The sequence below is a fragment of the Podarcis cretensis genome (genome assembly GCF_951804945.1).
Source record: "Podarcis cretensis genome assembly, chromosome: 1".
NCBI lineage: Eukaryota > Metazoa > Chordata > Lepidosauria > Squamata > Lacertidae > Podarcis > Podarcis cretensis.
The window spans coordinates 124,315,115-124,334,131 of NC_137170.1; the positions used below are offsets into that span (position 1 = coordinate 124,315,115).

Below are 19,017 nucleotides of genomic sequence, written 5' to 3' on the forward strand. Positions count from 1 at the left end.
TGGCAGCCCAAGGAGTTTAGCAAGTGCAGGAAAGTGCATTAAAGTTTATGTTTTGCTCGGTAGCATTGTACGAGTCATTTTATTTCTTGCATTTTACATTTAAACCAACAGTTATAGCTTCCCTCCAGAATATGTTGAGCTGACAGCACAGATTGTAAACGGCACCATGACAGTATATAAAGAGGCTATGGAGAATCTGCTCCCGACTCCAACCAAATCACACTATTTGTTCAACTTGCGTGATTTCTCTCGTGTCATCCAAGGTGTTTGCCTGTCGAGACCTGAAACGACAGCATCTACAGGGACAATAAAACGCCTTTGGGTTCATGAGGTAAACTTTTTGTTGTCATTAGTCAATAACTGAAGGCTTTTGTCTTGATATGATGAAAAAGTATTTTCTTGTGAGGCAGTTAAATTATTTGATTTGGAACAGGCTTCCTCAACCTCGGCCCCCCAGATGTTTTTGGCCTACAACTCCCATGATCTCTAGCTAGCAGGAACAGTGATCAGGGATGCTGGGAATTGTAGTCTCAAAACATCTGGAGGGCCGAGGTTGAAGAAGCCTGATTTAGAACATGGCTGTTCTTTCAGTTACTTAGTATTAAAAAATTTGTTAAATCCATACGTTGTTGCTCTCTACGAGATACACAAAAGGCATAATGGAGTCAAGCCTGAGCTGCTTTCAGAAGATTTCTTTTTTTTATATTAGCTTTCAAGCAAGTCAACAGAGAGGTGGGGGCATCTAACTGTATTTTCAAGTGGGTGACATTGCTTTAAATAGTTACGCACCTCAGCCCTTTAGGATGGATGGGGTGAAAATCTCAGAAGATAAACCTTTTTTTTTTTTGTATTTGATAAAACTTGTGTATCTATATTTCAGTATTGCTCTATTCCACCTTTGAGTGTAATACAAAGATTAATTTCTGGCTTTTGCTAAATAAATGACAAGTGCATAGAGTATAAATGAAGAGTTTATTTACTGGTTTGAAGTTAACTGAACTTGCATTTCCCCTGTGGAACTTTTAATGTGTAGATCTTAATTATTGCTCCCATCCTGCCAACCAGTAAATGTTTTGTTGATAGAAAAATGAATATTTTTTTTTTCCCATATGAAACATAGTATTCACTTAAGCCCTAGTGTTAAGTTCTTCCTACACTCCTTTACAATATTAATTCTAATTACCGGTACATATTGTACCTGAGGGACTTCCCATTCCATTTTCATGTTTGTGACTGGAATTGCCACCATTAGAACAACCATATTGCCATTTGTCGTGCAGGTCCTTCGGGTGTATTACGATCGCTTAGTAGATAAAGCGGATCGATCCTGGCTCATTGGCTGCATCCAACAAGTAATGAAAAGCCAATTCGAAGAAGAGTTTGACGAACTTTTCGAGAGATTGGACTTTGATGGCGATGGTTTGGTGAGTGAAGATGATTTGCGAAGCCTGATGTTCTGCGATTTCCATGATCCTAAAAGGGAAGATACAAACTACAGAGAGGTCTTGGATGTGGACCATTTGAGGGTGGTCGTAGAGGGCCATTTGGACGAATACAACCAAATGAGCAAGAAACCCATGCAGCTGGTCTTATTCCGATTTGCCATAGAACATGTTTGCAGAATTTCCCGTATTCTAAAGCAGCCTCGTAGCCATGCGCTTCTGGTTGGTGTTGGAGGAAGTGGGCGGCAGTCCCTGACCCGTTTGGCTGCATATATGTCAGACTACACGCCTTTCCAGGTTGAAATATCCAAGAGTTACGGGACCAATGAATGGCATGAGGACCTGAAAGTCATCCTAAGGAGATCTACCGAAGGAGAGATGCAAGGGGTTTTCCTCTTCACCGATAGCCAGATAAAAAGGGAGTCGTTCTTGGAAGACATCAACAACTTGCTGAATGCCGGAGAGGTACCAAACCTCTTTGCGGTCGACGAGAAGCAGGAAATTTGTGAAAAGATGCGTCAGATAGACCGCCAGCGTGACAGAACGAAGCAGACGGACGGCAGCCCCATTGCCCTTTTCAACATGTTCATTGACCGCTGCCGAGACCAGTTGCATGTTGTCTTGGCCATGAGTCCCATTGGAGATGCATTCCGTAATCGTCTTAGAAAGTTCCCGGCGCTTGTTAACTGCTGCACTATTGATTGGTTTCAGGTAGGGGCCTTTTGGAATATGCACATTCTGTGATGCAAGCTTCATCATGAGTACATCGTGAGAAGCAGCATCTCTTTAACGTTTCTATTTAACTTGACAATGTTAGATCCTGGAATTCTGCTTGATGTGATAGTTTGCTATGTGCAGTCATTTTTAGATGGAGGAATAGGCAAATCTGTAGTCCCCTGGATGCATTCTGAACATACGGATGTTGGAGATTTCCTATGAAAACAGAAATGGGAATGGAAATCTGGATGTTTGCTTATTCGTCCCCATATATGGAATGGGCATCATTCCAATAACTATGATCAGAATTTACTGTTGCCGTTGCTTTCAGCCTGCAAACAATACATAACTGTCCTCAACACACACACAGACCACCCATTTACATTGCATTCTCTCTACATTGAAATGAATTTGTATTTGTAGAATTTGTACTGTTAAAATGAAAAGGGGTCAAACCATCGCAAGAGGTGTTGAAATTTTGGAAGGTTGGATAGTTACAATAGAATGGTCTCAGGGGTGTGGGGTGCACGTTTTTTATGTTTATTTATTTATTATTATTAATTTGTCAAAAAACAAAATGAATTGGGTGGAAGAGTGTACTGACAATGCAATTAACAAAAATTCTGTACATTGTGGAATTAATAATGTGAATTTTGTAGGTCATGGAATTTAGCTATAGCAGACAGTGGGAAGAATAATGCGGTTAAAAAAACAAAACCATTCTTAATTGTTTTTAAACAAATACAACAACCATTAAACATTTACCCAGCAGTACATCTAATGGTTTCTGTTTTATCCAATTTCTTTAGACATACATTTACACATTCAACATTCAAACATATTGCTTAATATAACCCTTCCACTGAGAATAGTTTTTAGTGGAAGATGAACTGCAGCAGAATTGAAACAGTGCTGCATGTGGCAAATGGAAGGTGGTGCCTTCTTATTTTTGTAGTACCATGTGATACTTAACCCCTTAAGCCTGTAGGCTTCCTTGCTTGTGGCCAACACACACACAGCTTTATTGCAGTCTATAGACCCAAAACACACAGTACAGCAACAATAAATAATAATCAACAGTTATTAAGGTGTAGAATCAGCCTTGCTAGCCAACAGAGGAGCTTTAGCCTGTACATACTGATTTCTGACTTATACTGTCTCTGAGAGGAATTTTGCTACAACTTACCCTCAAGGAGAACCTTGACATGAAAAAAGTCGACAATTCCAGGTTGTTCTGTTAGTACTGGATTGATCAGATGCTGTCTAAGCTGTTTAGAGCCAGCGTGGTGTAGTGGTTAAGAGCGGTGGACTCGTAATCTGGTGAACCGGGTTCGCTTCCCCGCTCCTCCACATGCAGCTGCTGGGTGACCTTGGGCTAGTCACACTTCTCTGAAGTCTCTCAGCCTCATTCACCTCACAGAGTGTTTGTTGTGGGGGAGGAAGGAAAAGGAGATTGTTAGCTGCTTTAAGACTCCTTAAGGGGAGTGAAAGGCGGGGTATCAAGTCCAAACTCTTCCTCCTCCTCTTCTTCTTCTTGCAGATTGCAATGCAATAAACTGTGTTCCATACATTCAATATCCTGCGAGCATGGGCACAGCCTATCTTGGTATGGGACGTCTGCCAACTTCTCCTTTTCAGAAGGGAAAACATATATTCTGGCTTTAGCTTGTGGCTAATAGTTTTTGGGGTGTGTATGTGCATGTGTGATTTGGATTAGGGCCATGGTGCAAAAGCTGAGGGCTAGAAACCACTCCCTCTGTGTCATGGCCCCAACCAATTCAGGCCCCTCCGCAGTTGTTTCTGAGCAAGAAAAGGGGGCTTGGGGCTCCAGAGACACAACACCGACATTATGATTACCTTGATCCTTAAACTTATTAATTTCTATAGGTTTAAGTGTGACTAATATTGTGTTGGACTGTCCCTCCAGTGTACATAACAGAATCCCTGTAGAATACTTTCAGCTGTGACCACTTGAAGGCATATTGTCAATACTGTCATAGGAACTTAGTGTGTCATGTTTCATCCCAGTTTAGTACATATGACCAGGAAGCGCATATATATATATATATGCTATCAAGCTACTGATTAAACTGCTAGTCCCTGCCCTTGTATTCAAAATACTCATTTTTACATCCTTAAGATATCAATGACTTCCCTTCTTCTCTTTCCATGGTTCATTTTGCATATCATAAATCCCGGCACATTTTACATAAACCAAACCATTAATATAGCCATCAAAACTTGTTTACACTGTTGAATTTATCTTAATGCTGCCAGGGTTTTCAGGTGTACACAATTTCCCCCCATATATTCAATAAACATTTTCCAATCTTCTTTAAACGTACATTCTTCTTGTTTTCTTATTTTATATGTTAAGTCCGCATGCTGCGCATATTCCATCAATTTAAGTTTTCATTCTTCCTTAGTTGGGACCTCGCTCGATTTCCATTTTTGGGCTAACGCATTATTTATGCAATATCTTGTTTCCATGATAAGAGTAAATTATTTGCTCCTCTTCCTTAAATTTAGTCGTGGCCTTCGGACGCGTTGCAGGCTGTTGCCACTCGCTCCCTAGAAGATATCGAAATGTCAGAGGAAACCCGAGATGGCTGCATCGATATGTGTCAAAAATTTCATACTACTACCATTAATTTGTCTGAATCATTCTTTAACGAACTCCAGAGACACAACTATGTAACACCTACTTCATACCTGGAGTTGATTTCCACATTCAAATCTCTGTTGGAAAAGAATAGGGCGTAAGTATTATTAATATAAAAAATTGATATGAGAAATAGCCTTGCATTCCCCCGCTCCCAGCCTGCACTTCCAGCCCCATATAACAGATTGAGTATAGCATGCACAAAAGGGGGGTTGTTCTCATTATTCCCTACTTGGACATACAATGTATAGCGTCTCCACCCTCATCGTTCAGCCCAGACCCTGAGGTCCAGCGCTGAGGTCCAGGGCCTTCTGGCGGTTCCCTCACTGCGAGAAGTGAGGTTACAGGGAACCAGGCAGAGGGCCTTCTCGGTAGTGGCACCTGCCCTGTGGAACGCCTCCCATCAGATGTCAAGGAAATAAACATCTGTCTGACTTTTAGAAGACTTCTGAAGGCAGCCCTGTTTAGGGAGGTTTTAAATGTTTGATGTTTTATCTTGTTTTTAAAAATTCTGCTGGGAGCCGCCCAGAGTGGCTAGGGAAACCCAGCCAGATGGGCAGGCTATAAATATTATTATTATTATTATTGTTATTATTATTATTGGCATGTAGGGTGTTAGACCAGGGGTGCATTTTTTCTCGCTTGGTCGTCCTTCATGAGTAAGCATTTCCTGTAGATGACCAGGCAAGGAAGCTTTTGTAATTAATAAACAAACAAACAAACCTAAGAGTTTTAACCCTTTTCTTTCTTCTCTTAAGGTAGGCATAGGGAAACTCAGCCCTCCAGATGCTTTGGGACTACAACTCCCATCATCTCTAGCTAGCAGGACCAGTGGTCAGGGATGATGGGAATTGTAGTCTCAAAAACATCTGGAGGGCCGAGTTTGCCTATGCCTGTCTTAAGGTGTTGATGCTTCCCAAATGATGAGCATAGACCTGTATTGATATCAGGCTAATAAAAATATTGTAGCTGGTGACTTTCGTCTCTGCAAGATAGTGTCTGCTTTTCTGAGCTGTTAGAAACCTTTTTTTCGCTTTTAATTTTTTTATATAATTGAGTTTGTTTGTATTTATTTGTGCGCTTAACCACCCATTCATTTATTTAGCTTGCACTGGCTTTCCCAGTGCTCAAAGCAGCCTACAAAGCCTGCCAAAATGAGCAGTTGAGATGTCATGCTGTGCCCCATCTGCATTTGAAAGACTTACATTTCCTGACTCCTAGGGAGGTTCTCTAGGACTTGAAAAAGTGAAGATACACAGAGCCCAGGGCCCAAACTGCCAAAATGTAGGCAACGCAGAGGCTAAAACAGGGAGAGTCTGTCTCTGAATTACTGTACTTTAATCCTAGGCTAGGAATAGTTTTACAGTGGTACCTCGGGTTATATACGCTTCAAGTTACATACGCTTCAGGTTACACACTCCGCTAACCCAGAAATAGTGCTTCAGGTTAAGAACTTTGCTTCAGGATAAGAACAGAAATCGAGCTCCAGTGGCGCAACGGCAGCGGGAGGCCCCATTAGCTAAAGTGGTGCTTCAGGTTAAGCATAGTTTCAGGTTAAGAACGGACCTCTGGAACAAATTAAGTACTTAACGCGAGGTACCACTGTATAGGTAAACACCAGTACCTCAAATTGGGCCAGGATTTGTGGCCTTGTCAGGGGAAAGTGAGTTTAAAAAACAGTTAAAGTAATATTTATCTAAAAGTAGGTTGCTGGCTACCTTGGAATGTAATCTTAGAATATGTGAAATAAATAGATATTTGAGTTAATAAGGTTATGAAATTGAGTCAGGCTTTAAAAACTCAAGAAGATTGATAGAGACTCTCCTCCCTGCAAGAGAGGGGAGTGGTTGTGGCTGGAAGCCGGACTCCGCCTCAAGCAGGGGGGCGTTTGCCCCCTGCCTCCCACTCACCTGGCTGGCGCCCCCGCCCTTGGCCAGGCACCCGACCAGGTGCCTTCAAGGGGGCGTGTACAGCAGCCTGAATTGCTGTGGCGCCAGCCTCCAGCCCTCTCTTTTTGTCGCCCCTTTTGGGCTCGGGTGGCGGTTAGGCATTGGAATAATGTGTTGTGGTGTGTCGAAGTGCTAGGTGTGGCCATCGCCTATGCCTTCAATGTTTAGGGGTATTCCGTTAAAGGAATCCGGCGGTCGTGTATTCTGTCCGATGCCTGCTTGGCGGGAGGCCATGGCACGACCCTCGGTGACATCAGGGGAGAGCCTATAGTTGGATTAGCATCAACAGGCTCCACCTACTGGTGAATAAACCCCCCTTTGTTTTTTAGACTCACCCCTCTCCAAGTGGGTGGAGTCAACTGACGTAATCCAATGCCTAAGCCAATACCTTTTCACTTGCTATAATCAATAAAGTTGTGACCTTTTCTTGCCCATTAACCTTATATCACATGTCCTTGTGTTTCATTCCACTGCGCGGGGTTCGGGTCCTCGAACCACAACTGGTTACTGTAAGGGGAAATGGAATCAGATGTGCGTTCAGTAAAAGGGGCTGATTTTGGATTAACTTGACGACACTTGCAATGTGTGTTGCCCGTGTGAACGTCTCTCAAATTGCTTCCAGGCAGGTGATGAAAATGAAGAAAAGGTACGAGGTTGGCCTGCAGAAACTGGACTCGGCGGCAGCCCAGGTGGCCACGATGCAGGTAGAGCTGGAAGCCCTGCAGCCGCAGCTGAGGGTAGCCAGCAAGCAGGTGGACGAGATGATGCTCGTGATTGAGAAGGAGTCCCTGGAAGTTGCCAAAACGGAGAAAATAGTGAAGGCCGATGAAATCGTGGCTAACGAGCAAGCCATGGCTGCCAAAGCGATCAAAGATGAGTGCGATGCTGATTTGGCCGAAGCCTTGCCAATCCTGGAAAGTGCCCTGGCTGCCCTTGACACTTTGACTGCTCAGGTATGGCCTTCAGGCTATATAAAGGTGTGTGTGTGTATATATATGTGTGTGTGTGTGTGTGTGTGTGTGTGTTTATGTGTATGTGTATGTGTATATGTGTGTGTATGTATGTGTGTGTATATATATATATAGGTATATATGTGTGTGTATGTATGTTTATATATGTGTGTGTGTATATATGTGTGTGTGTATGTGTGTGTATGTATGTGTGTGTGTATATATATGTATATATATATATATGTGTGTGTGTGTGTGTGTGTGTGTACAGTGGTGCCTCGCAAGACGAAATTAATCCGTTCTGTGAGGCTCTTCGTATAGCGGTTTTTTTGTCTTGCGAAGCAAGCCCATTGACAGCTTAGCGGATTAGCGCTATTAGCGGTTTAGCGGCTTTTAGCGGATCAACTGATAAGCGGCTTATCAGCGGATCAGCTGATAAGCGGCTTAGGGCTTAGGAAAAGGGGGGGAAAAGGGGAAAAAAACCCGCAGGAACTCGCAATACATTTTTGTCTTGCGAAGCAAGCCCATAGGGAAATTCGTTTTGCGAAGCACCTCCAAAACGGAAAACCCTTTCGTCTAGCGGGTTTTCCGTCTTGCAAGGTGTTCGTCTTGCGGGGCACCACTGTATATATATATGTATATATATGTGTGTGTGTGTGTGTATGTATGTGTATATATGTGTGTGTGTGTATTCTTTTATTTAAAATGCATTTCTGGATTATTTGTGGGGCATAGGAATTCGTTCATTCCCCCCCCCAAAAAAAAATAGTCTTGCCCACCACGGCTGAAAAGGGTTGCTGACCCCTGATGTAGATGGTGGTGAGGTAAGGCAGGAATAAGAATATAAGCTGGGGAGGCTGGAATGTGAGGTGTGAAATTGATGGTGCATTCACTGCAAGATTTCTGATGCTAACACACTGATATGGGTATATTGAGATGATATCTAGCAGAATGCTTGAACTCTAGAGACAGAAGAACTATTATTTATTTTAAGGATATCACTGTTGTGAAGTCGATGAAGAGTCCGCCCGCTGGTGTGAAGCTCGTCATGGAAACAATTTGCATCTTGAAAGGCATCAAGGCAGATAAAATTCCGGATCCCACAGGTACAGGGAAAAAGATAGAAGATTTCTGGGGTCCTGCTAAGAAACTCCTGGGGGACATGAGATTTTTGCAGTCGCTTCATGAGTACGACAAGGACAACATCCCTCCAGCGTACATGAGCATCATTAGAAAACAGTATATCACCAATCCTGAGTTTGTGCCGGAGAAGATTCGTAATGCTTCCACGGCCGCAGAAGGCCTTTGCAAATGGGTCATTGCCATGGATTCCTATGATAAGTAAGTCCTTCTTTAAGAGCAGTCATTCATTTCAGCTTTGAGAGGTCGCCTTTCCGCCTTACCCCTCCCAAGGCGCCTTCCTCACAGCATATTTAATAACATAAAACCCAATAACGTGTCACAAACCCATAAAACCACAATCTATAAAACACGGAAGCATCTACAAATATTACAACAGCAGCAGTTAAAGCAGTGTGTTTTGTGGTGGTCTTGAGAGGATATCAAAGCACGGCATAAAACGTTAAGATACGCAGCACTAAAATATCAGTTAAAGGCAGTTTGGAAGAACTTCAGGGCCCATATTAAAGTCATCATTGTAAGACAGCTTTGCATGGCCTGTTTAGATATGAATGAAGGATTTTGCTTGCTAGATATTTCTTTTGTTTGCTTCTTCTTCACCAAGGCATAGAAAGTTTCAAGAGCAAACTGCCACCCTATTATTATTATTATTATTATTATTATTATTATTATTATTATTATTATTATTGTCGTACCTTGGTTTTCTAACAGCTTAGTTCTCAAACGTTTTGGCTGCTGAATGCCGCAAACCCGGAAGTGAGTGTTCCAGTTTGCGAACTACTTTTGTAAGCCTGATGTCTGATGGGGCTTCCGCGGCTTCCAATTGGCTTCCTGAAGCCAATCGGAAGCCATGCTTTGGTTTCCGAACGTTTTGGAAGTCGGATGGACTTCTGGGACAGCTTCCGTTCAACTTCCAAGGTATGACTGTATTATTACAGTGATACCACGGGATGCAAACGGGATCTGTTCCGGAGCCCCATTCGCATCCCGAACAGAACGTAAGACGCGACAGCGCATCTGCGCGTGTGCAGGTTGTGTTTTGTTGCTTTCGCGCATGTGCGTGATGTCATTTTGACCATCTGCGCATGCGCGAGCGGCGAAACCCGGAAGTAACGTGCTCTGTTACTTCTTGGTCGCCGCGGAGCGCAGCCCGAAAGTGCTCAACCTGAAGCATATTTATCCTGAGGTATGACTATATTATTATTATTATTAGTTATTATTAATAATAATCAGGGCCGTCTTAAGTATATCTGGTGCCGTGGTGCAAAGATCCCTCTGACGCCCCCTCCCATTTCCCAGAGCTGCCGACCTTTTTACAGCGCTGCTTTGCAGGGCTGGAGGAGGCGGGCAGCGGCTGGAGGGCGGCTCCTCCAGCAGGGAAGAGGCAGAGGCTCCGGGCGCTTTGGTGAGGCGGGCGAGGGCAGTGAGCTGATGCTGGGAGGCGCTGCTCCCAGCCTCTGCCTCTTCCCTGGGCCCGTGCAGTGGTGGCCACGGCAGGCAGAGGCTCTGGGCGCGGCGCTGCTTCGGCATGGTGGAGGCGGGCGAGGGCAGTGAGCTGATTCCGGGAGGTATCAGCCTCCGCCTCTTCCCTGGTGCCCTCCAGAACTTGGCGCCCCGCGCCACTTGCCTCTATGGGCAAGACACCCCTGATAATAATAATCATCATCATCATCATCATCTGTAGGCAGGCCTGCATGCACCACCCCTCCCCTCATGACTTCACTGCATTCAGCAGTGCTTACAAGCTCCCCCCGAATCAGGAATCCTGTGTGATTGGGCCTTCTCCACCAACCTCACACAGGAAGTCTGAGGGTCCCCCGTTCAGAGGTGCCAGACACACTTGAAGACATAGAAGTAGTCATGCAGATGAGCATTCATCTGCTTTTGCCCAGTAATAATAATAATAATAATAATAATAATAATAATAATAATAATTATTATTATTATTATTATTATTTATTATTTATACCCAGCCCATCTGGCTGAGTTTCCCCAGCCACTCTGGGCCGGCTCCCAATCAAATGTTAAAACCAGTACAGCGTTAAATATTAAAAACTTATCTGAACTGGGCTGCCTTAAGATGTCTTCTGAATGTCAGGTAGTTGTTTATCTCTTTGACATCTGATGGGAGGGCGTTCCACAGGGCGGGCGCCACTACCGAGAAGGCCCTCTGCCTGGTTCTCTTTAGCCTCACTTCTCGCAATGAGGGAACCGCCAGAAGGCCCTCGGCGCTGGATCTCAGTGTCCGGGCAGAACGATGGGGGTGGAGACGCTCCTTCAGGTATACTGGACCGAGGCCATTTAGGGCTTTAAAGGTCAGCACCAACACTTTGAATTGTGCTCGGAAACGTACTGGGAGCCAATGTAGGAGTGTAGATGTGATGATCTGCACTCCTGGCTTCAGGGACGCCAGCTGACTATCAGCATTCTTTATGTGCAAACACCTAGCAAGAGAGAGATAGGGCAGCCTTACTTGTGAGCAAACAGCAACAATATACTTTTGACCTTACTAAACCACATTACTAATTGGCTGATTGACACCCAATGCCCTTTTAAAATGTGTTGGGGAGCAAGGGGTGGTGGTTATTGGGTTGTTCATGTTTTCTATTTTTATTCTGTATTTTGTGTTTTTATATTGTGGTTTTTTATATTTTTTATATTTTATATATTTTATATTGTGGTTTTATAAAGATAGGGCTTGCTGATCGGAAGGTCGGCGGTTTGAATCCCCGCAACGGGGTGAGCTCCCGTTGCTTGGTCCCTGCTCCTGCCAACCTAGCAGTTCGAAAGCACATCAAAAGTGCAAGTAGATAAATGGGTACCGCTCCAGCGGGAAGGTAAACGGTGTTTCCGTGCGCTGCTCTGGTTCACCAGAAGCGTCTTAGTCATGCTGGCCACATGACCCGGAAGCTGTCTGCGGACAAACGCTGGCTCCCTTGGCCAGTAAAGGAAGATGAGCGCCGCAACCCCAGAGTTGTCTGTGACTGGACTTAACGGTCAGGGACCCTTTTACCTTTTATTGTGGTTTTATGTTGTGAACCTCCCTGAGACCTGCGGGTATAGGACAGTACACAAATTTAATTAATAATAATATAGCTGCTGGACAGTGGAACAGACAGTCTCAGAATTTAGTTGGGATGCTCAAGGATTTTGTTCAATCAGCATCTTTTAGTAAGCCAACCTGATACATGCTTTTCAGGCTAATACGTAGATTACAACACAGTTACTTTTCTGTTTTTGCACTTCTCCATATTTTGTGATTTAAAATGCATTAAATAGTATTTTAAAGTTTGAGTGCATACAAAAACAAGTGTTTTAGGGAGAAGGAAGTACAAAAAACTAATACCTCAAAAATTGCCATGTGTGTGGCTCTGTGTGTGGCGGGGGGGGGGGAGTCTTGATGCAAAAATGGGGCATAAGTTGTGTTTTGTTTCCACGTGGATGCCTAAAAACGGTCTCTGTGACATGTTACCATTTCGTCAGAGTGGCCAAAGTTGTTGCCCCTAAGAAGATAAAGCTGAGCGCAGCTGAAGGGGAGCTGAAGATTGCTATGGATGGTTTGAGAAAGAAACAAGCTGCCCTGAAGGAAGTTCAGGACAAGCTCGCGAAACTTCAAAAGACACTGGAACAAAAGAAGCAGGAGAAAGCAGACCTAGAGAACCAGGTAAGTAACATGGAGTTGGCTCGTAGGTTCGTGTTATTTATTTAGGGTGCCTCTGTCCTGACCTGCAGCAGGGCTGTCAGGCATCTGGCAATCAGATGCACCATTTAAAAATTCAGGGACTTTGATCCTGAGAAGCTCTGGCAGAAGACGGTTTTCCTTTTGCCATTTTCTTCCTGGCAGCCTCCAGAGTCAGTTGCATCAAGAGACACTTTATGCAGGCATCCCCAAACTCGAGGCTCCAGCTGTTTTGGGACTACAACTCCCATCATCCCTAGCTATCAGGACCAGTGGTCATGGATGATGGGAATTGTAGTCCCAAAACAGCTGGAGGGCCGAGTTTGGGGGTGCCTGCTTTATGGAAGACTCTGTGCTGGGGTTATTTATTTATTTATTTATTTATTCATCCAACTTATACACTGCCCTATACCCGGAGGTTTCAGGGCGGTTCACAACAAGACCACAACATATAAAATCAAACCAAAAGCAGTAACCCAATACCTCACCCCGCCTCCAAAAGCCACATTCTAAAAGGGTTCTGGATGTCAATAAGATCAACCAAAGGCCTGGTTAAAAAGGAATGTTTTTGCCTGGCGCCGAAAGGTGTATAATGAAGGTGCCAGGCAAACTTCCCTGGAGAGAGGATTCCACAGACGGGGAGCCACTGCAGAGAAGGCCCCGTTCTCGTGTTGCCACCCTCTGGACCTCTGGAGGAGGAGGGCCTCAGAAGATGATCTCAGGGTCCAGGGAGGTTCATATGGAAAGAGGCAGTCCTTGAGGTATTGTGGTCCTGAGCCTTTTAAGGCTTTATAGGTCAAAACCAGCACTTTGAATTGGGCCTGGAAACTAATTGGTAGCCAGTGCGGCTGGACCAGGATCGGTGTAATATACTCAAACCGCCTTGTAAGCGACCTGGCCACTGAATTCTGCACTAGCTGAAGTTTCTGAACCGTCTTATGCCTTGCCTGTTGGCCGGTGAATATTGCCTTTTTTGTATTGCTGGTGAGTATTGCCTTAGTTAATGCTATGCTGTGGTCTAAACCACAGAGCCTAGGGCTTGCCGATCAGAAGGTCGGTGGTTCGAATCCCCGCAATGGGGTGAGCTTCCTTTGCTCGGTCCCAGCTCCTGCCAACCTAGCAGTTCGAAAGCACGTCAAAGTGCAAGTAGATAAATAGGTACCGCTCCAGCGGGAAGGTGAACGGCGTTTCTGTGTGCTGCTCTGGTTCGCCAGAAGCTTCGTCATGCTTGTCACATGACCTGGAAGCTGTATGCCGGCTCCTTCGGCCAGTAAAGCGAGATGAGCACCGCAACCCCAGAGTCGGTCACGACTGGACCTAATGGTCAGGGGTCCCTTTACCTTTACCTTTAAAGAGAAGACAAATTTAGGCCACGGGCTTTAATGAGCTCCCTAGATATCTGGATTTGCTGCCATGCTAGGTAACAGTGATGTCAGTTCCAAGTCATATGTGAACCCGGTCTTTTGTCAGAGAGGGTCTGTGTGCAATGGATAGCTCCTATTCTACACAGGTCTATCTGATCCCCCTGAACACCCGAGTAGAAGGGATCCATAGAGCCTGCCAGCATTAGACAGGCTTCCCAAAAGGGGTCCTTGGTAAGGTGTTTTGCTCCCTTTCTGATCCTCCTCCATTTGCCCTCTTACTGCTCTCTCTCCTCCAATTTCTGGTTCCTTTTCTCCCTTAACAGCATTCTCCTCCTCCTCCTCTCCCACAGTCACACTGGCTTCCACCTTTCCACACTTCGCTCTCCTGTTCCTGCCTCTTTCCTCTTGCTGTTGGTCTTCGTTCTCCATCCCTTTCCATCCTCCCTCCTATAGTGCTGGCTGACAGTCTGACAGCCAACCCTCCAAGGGAACTCTAGCTCTGTGAGATGAATAGAGGTCTCCTGACAACTCTCAGCACCCTGAACAAACTACAGCTGCTAGGATTTTTTAGGCGAAGCCAGTGGCGTAACGTGGGGGGTGCAGGGGGGGCCGGCTGCACCGGGCGCAACATCTGGGGGCGCGCGCTCGCTGCCTCCGGAGTCGCCGAAGAGCCTCGGGCGCAGGCTGTAGCAGAGCCCCATGCCTCTTGGAACCGACGAGCTGTGCGCGCGTCCGGGCTGAAGGCGTCCGGCAGGCAGCGGCTCTCAGCGCTTGCCGCAGTCCCCGCGCGTCAGGGCCGCGGAGGGCGCGCCAGGCAGCCCCTCCTCACAGCCCTGCCGCTGCCGCTGCAGCTGAAAGCCAGATACAGTGGTACCTCGGGTTACATACACATCAGGTTACATACGCTTCAGGTTACAGACTCCACTAACGCAGAAATAGTACCTCGGCTTAAGAACTTTGCTTCAGGATGAGAACAGAAATCGCCTGGCAGCAGTGCGGCAGCAGAAGGCCCCCTTAGCTAAAGTGGTGCTTCAGGTTAAGAACAGTTTCAGGTTAAGAACGGACCTCTGGAACAAATTAAGTACCTAACCAGAGGTACCACTGTAGTTGTTTATTTCCTTGACATCTGATGGGAGGGAGTTCCACAGGGCAGGTGCAACTACCAAGAAGGCCCTCTGCCTGGTTCCCTGTAACCTGGCTTCTTGCAGGGAGGGAACCGCCAGAAGGCCCTTGGAGCTGGACCTCAGTGTCCGGGCTGAACGATGGGGGTGGGGACACTCCTTCTGGGTCAAGGTTGTTTACGGCTTTCAAGGTTAGCACCAACGCTTTGAATTGTGCTTTGAAATGAAATAAAGGTGAAGAGAAAATGAACCCAAGGGAGTCTCTCTTTGTAGCATGCAACTACGACTTCTTTGTGTGTTGGACTTTAGTCTGGCAGAGGTACAGCTTCTGCCTGTATGCCTGAATTTTTCCTACCAAATTTGGGGAGTTTAAAAGAAGAAACAAGGGAGAAGGAGGAGTCCCTAGGTCCAGGTCTCTCCCAGATTCCTTTTCTTCCTCCCATTCTCATTAGGCAAGAATGTTTGCAGCATAGATTCACAGCCAGCAGACAATGTTGGTTCCTGTGTGAATTTGCAGCCCTGTGCGGCGTTTCCAAAATCTCCAATATTGGCAGACATATTTGAGAAGCCGATAGAAAATTCAGCTCATGGCTCGCATTCATATGAAAGTGACCTTCATAAGTCAGCACAATGCTTTCGTGAGCTATGCATTGCTTTTTCAGATGCTACTGTTTTCTGTATCGCATATAAATCCATTATCAATTTCACATTTCAGACGGAAGGCAATAATTTATTTGAAGGAAAGAAGAATGGAAATGCCATAGACCTTGCTGAATTCAGCCATGACAATCTGTCACACACGTTTTCTTCCCCGCTTTCCCCCTTAAGGCATTGCAACTTCAAATCCAAAGGCCATTTATTTTATTGGGAAATAATAATATAGCCTGGCAAAATCGATGCATCTGTGCTTGCTCTCAGAAGCATTAAAAGCAAAATCTGCGGTAACAATAGCTGCAAAGTATTTTGCCTAAAGTTTATGTTTTGATTTTAAGGTTGACCTGTGCAGCAAAAAGCTGGACCGAGCAGAAAAATTACTTGGTGGCCTTGGAGGTGAGAAAACCCGCTGGAGCCAGACAGCTTTGGAACTCGGAAAGCAGTATATCAATTTGACAGGCGATATCCTCATCTCATCAGGCATTGTGGCTTATCTGGGAGCCTTCACATCCAGCTACCGTCAGGTAAGGAATGAAGGAATAAATGACATTTTTTTGTGTGATTGAAATGTTTCTATACCAAATAAGCAGCTGGTTTCCCCCAACTTGGCCAGACGTTTAACTGAATCTGGAACAGAAATAAAGAGATTAAAATAAAACTTGGTGTTTTCTGTAAGAGAAGGAACACAGGGGAACACAACTCTGGGACTTTTTCCAGAGCAGGATCATCAGCAAAATGGGTGGCTCCTCTTTGCTCTCACAAATGAATGAGACACTAATGAAACTTTCAGGTTTGGTTCCGACAGGTTAGAATAGATGAAGTCAGAGAATGGGGGAAATAATCGAGCAGAGGCTAGATACTTCTGTCCTTTTCTTTGATGGGACTCCAACTTCATGCTAGCAGTTTAAATGGCCACACTTCCTTATGAGATCATTTTCACTTCTAGTTGAAAGTTAAGGTTTTCTTCCTTATATGCAGATATGTGCGGATTTAATGGATTATTTATTAATCAACTGATTGCCTGAAACACCCATGATTAATTGACTAAGATTTCTTCTAACTGGGTGAGAGCTCTACTTTGAAGTAGCTCTTGGATTTCTGTATTGTCCCCGTAATAACTGGTGGCAAGCATACTGTTTAGAAATGTAAGGAGGAACACACAGACTTGCCCTTGCAGTCACCAAAGGCGACAAGACTTTGGCAGTGAGCTCTAACGCTTTGGACTGCCATGAGACTGGCATTGCTTCTCATGCAGATCTAGCAGTGGCCGAAGGTGACTTTGGCTAACACTTGGCGCCCTTCCCTTGCAGAACCAAGCACAGGACTGGATATTGACATTGAAGGCAAGAGGCATCCCTTGCTCAGATGACTTTTCTCTAACGACAACTTTAGGAGACCCGGTTAAAATCCGAGCCTGGAACATTGCCGGGCTGCCTTCTGACACATTTTCCATTGACAATGGCATTATTATCTCGTAAGTAGTAGATGTTTCAGACAGACATCATTAATCTCAATAGTGTTTTTTTAAAAAGCTTTTTAAAAAAAATATATAATCTCAGCCACTGCTGGAAGGAATACAGCAGTACCTTGGTTCTCAAACGCCTTGGTATTCAAACAACTTGGAACCCAAACACTGTAAACCCGGAAGTAAGTGTTCCGGTTTGCGAACTTTTTTCGGAAGCCGAACATGCTCCTTTTTGAGTGTTACGCTTCTGATTTGAGTGCCACACTTGTGTTTTGAATGTTACGCTGAGGTCTGTTTGTTTTTGCTATTTATTTTGTGTTTTTGTTTTCGTGGGTTTGTTTTGTTTTGTTTTTGTGACTGTGTGGAACCCAGTTCAGCTACTGATAGATTGTGTGACTGCAGTACATTGTTCATTGCTTTCATTTTATGGATCAATGGTCTCGTTGAATAGTAAAATTCATGTTAAATTGCTGTTTTAGGGGTTGTTTTTAAAAGTCTGGAACGGATCAATCCATTTTGCATTACTTTCTATGGGAAAGCCCAACTTGGTTTTGGAATGCTTTGGTTTTGGAACGGACTTCCAGAACGGATTAAGTTTGAGAACCAGGTTACCACTGTACTCTAAACCAGGGATGCTGAGTGTTTTTTGGTTTGAGGGTCACATTGCCCCATGGCCAGGCCTCAGAGGGCTGCATGGCCAAGTTTTGAGACAGGGACAGGAACAAACTGTGAAAAGGAATTAAATCTGGTTTGTTCGGATTTAATTTGATTTGATTTAATTAATTCACTCAGAATTAATTTATGGGCTCTTCGTTTTTGTTGTGACGTGGGGTTTGTGATTTCAGCTCTCTTGACATAATATGCTGGAGACAGTTCTCTAGTAACACTTCTTTATTAAAGCAAACAAGACTGAGACTTGAGGAGGGGAGAGCTACATTTATAGGGACAGGGAACTAGCTAGAAAGGATACATTTTGGAGGGAACAATCTCAGGCAATCACAGTCCTGCCTTTTGGAGGAAACCAATAAGACAGAGGATCCAAATACAGCAGCTTAAATGAACCAATAGTAGCTGTACCCTCGGGAACCAAAAGGCAGTTACTTTACCCTAATGCAAATACAGACAATAATAATACAGATATAAAATCCTTTGACTCGATACACAACAGTTTTCACAAGCGTATCATCCCTATTGAGAAAGTAGTAAGAATTCATTTGCACTAAAAAGGTACCCACCCACTCACCCCAGTGCCTGCCCTGTGGAACGCCTTCCCATCAGATGTCAAGGAAATAAGCAACTATCTGACTTTTAGAAGACATCTGAAGGCAGCCCTGTTCAGGGAAGTTTTTAATGACCGATTTTTAAATGTATTTTAAGTACATTGGAAGCTGCCCAGAGTGGCTGGGGAAACCCAGCCAGATGGACAGGGTATATATATATATATATATATATATATATATATATATATATATTACTATTAATCCTTGCCCCATCAAATCTAGTTATGCTGCTGTTGGGCACACAAGCCTACCAACTTGGTAAGGGGGTAGGATCATTTCCCTAAGGCATCTCTGGTTGGTTCATTCGTTTTTACTTCCCAGTAAACATGCATAAAACATGGGACGCAGGTGGCGCTGTGGGTTAAAGCCTCAGCGCCTAGGACTTGCCGATCGAAAGGTCGGCGGTTCGAATCCCTGCGGCGGGGTGCGCTCCCGCTGCTCGGTCCCAGCGCCTGCCAACCTAGCAGTTCGAAAGCACCTCCGGGTGCAAGTAGATAAATAGGGACCGCTTACCAGCGGGAAGGTAAACGGCGTTTCCGTGTGCGGCTCTGGCTCGCCAGAGCAGCGATGTCACGCTGGCCACGTGACCCGGAA

The 19,017-nt window shown here is 44.8% G+C and overlaps 1 protein-coding gene across 1 annotated transcript in view; it reads left to right on the forward strand.

The window, feature by feature from the left end:
- Positions 1-19,017, forward strand: part of DNAH7 (dynein axonemal heavy chain 7) — a 148,087-nt gene that overhangs the window by 85,415 nt on the left and 43,655 nt on the right. Inside the window, exons 39-46 of the mRNA XM_079974784.1 lie at positions 112-331; positions 1,281-2,153; positions 4,689-4,918; positions 7,393-7,723; positions 8,715-9,061; positions 12,344-12,524; positions 16,017-16,202; positions 16,989-17,152. Coding sequence (XP_079830910.1) covers positions 112-331; positions 1,281-2,153; positions 4,689-4,918; positions 7,393-7,723; positions 8,715-9,061; positions 12,344-12,524; positions 16,017-16,202; positions 16,989-17,152 — 2,532 coding nt within the window. The remainder of the gene's footprint in view (positions 1-111; positions 332-1,280; positions 2,154-4,688; positions 4,919-7,392; positions 7,724-8,714; positions 9,062-12,343; positions 12,525-16,016; positions 16,203-16,988; positions 17,153-19,017) is intronic.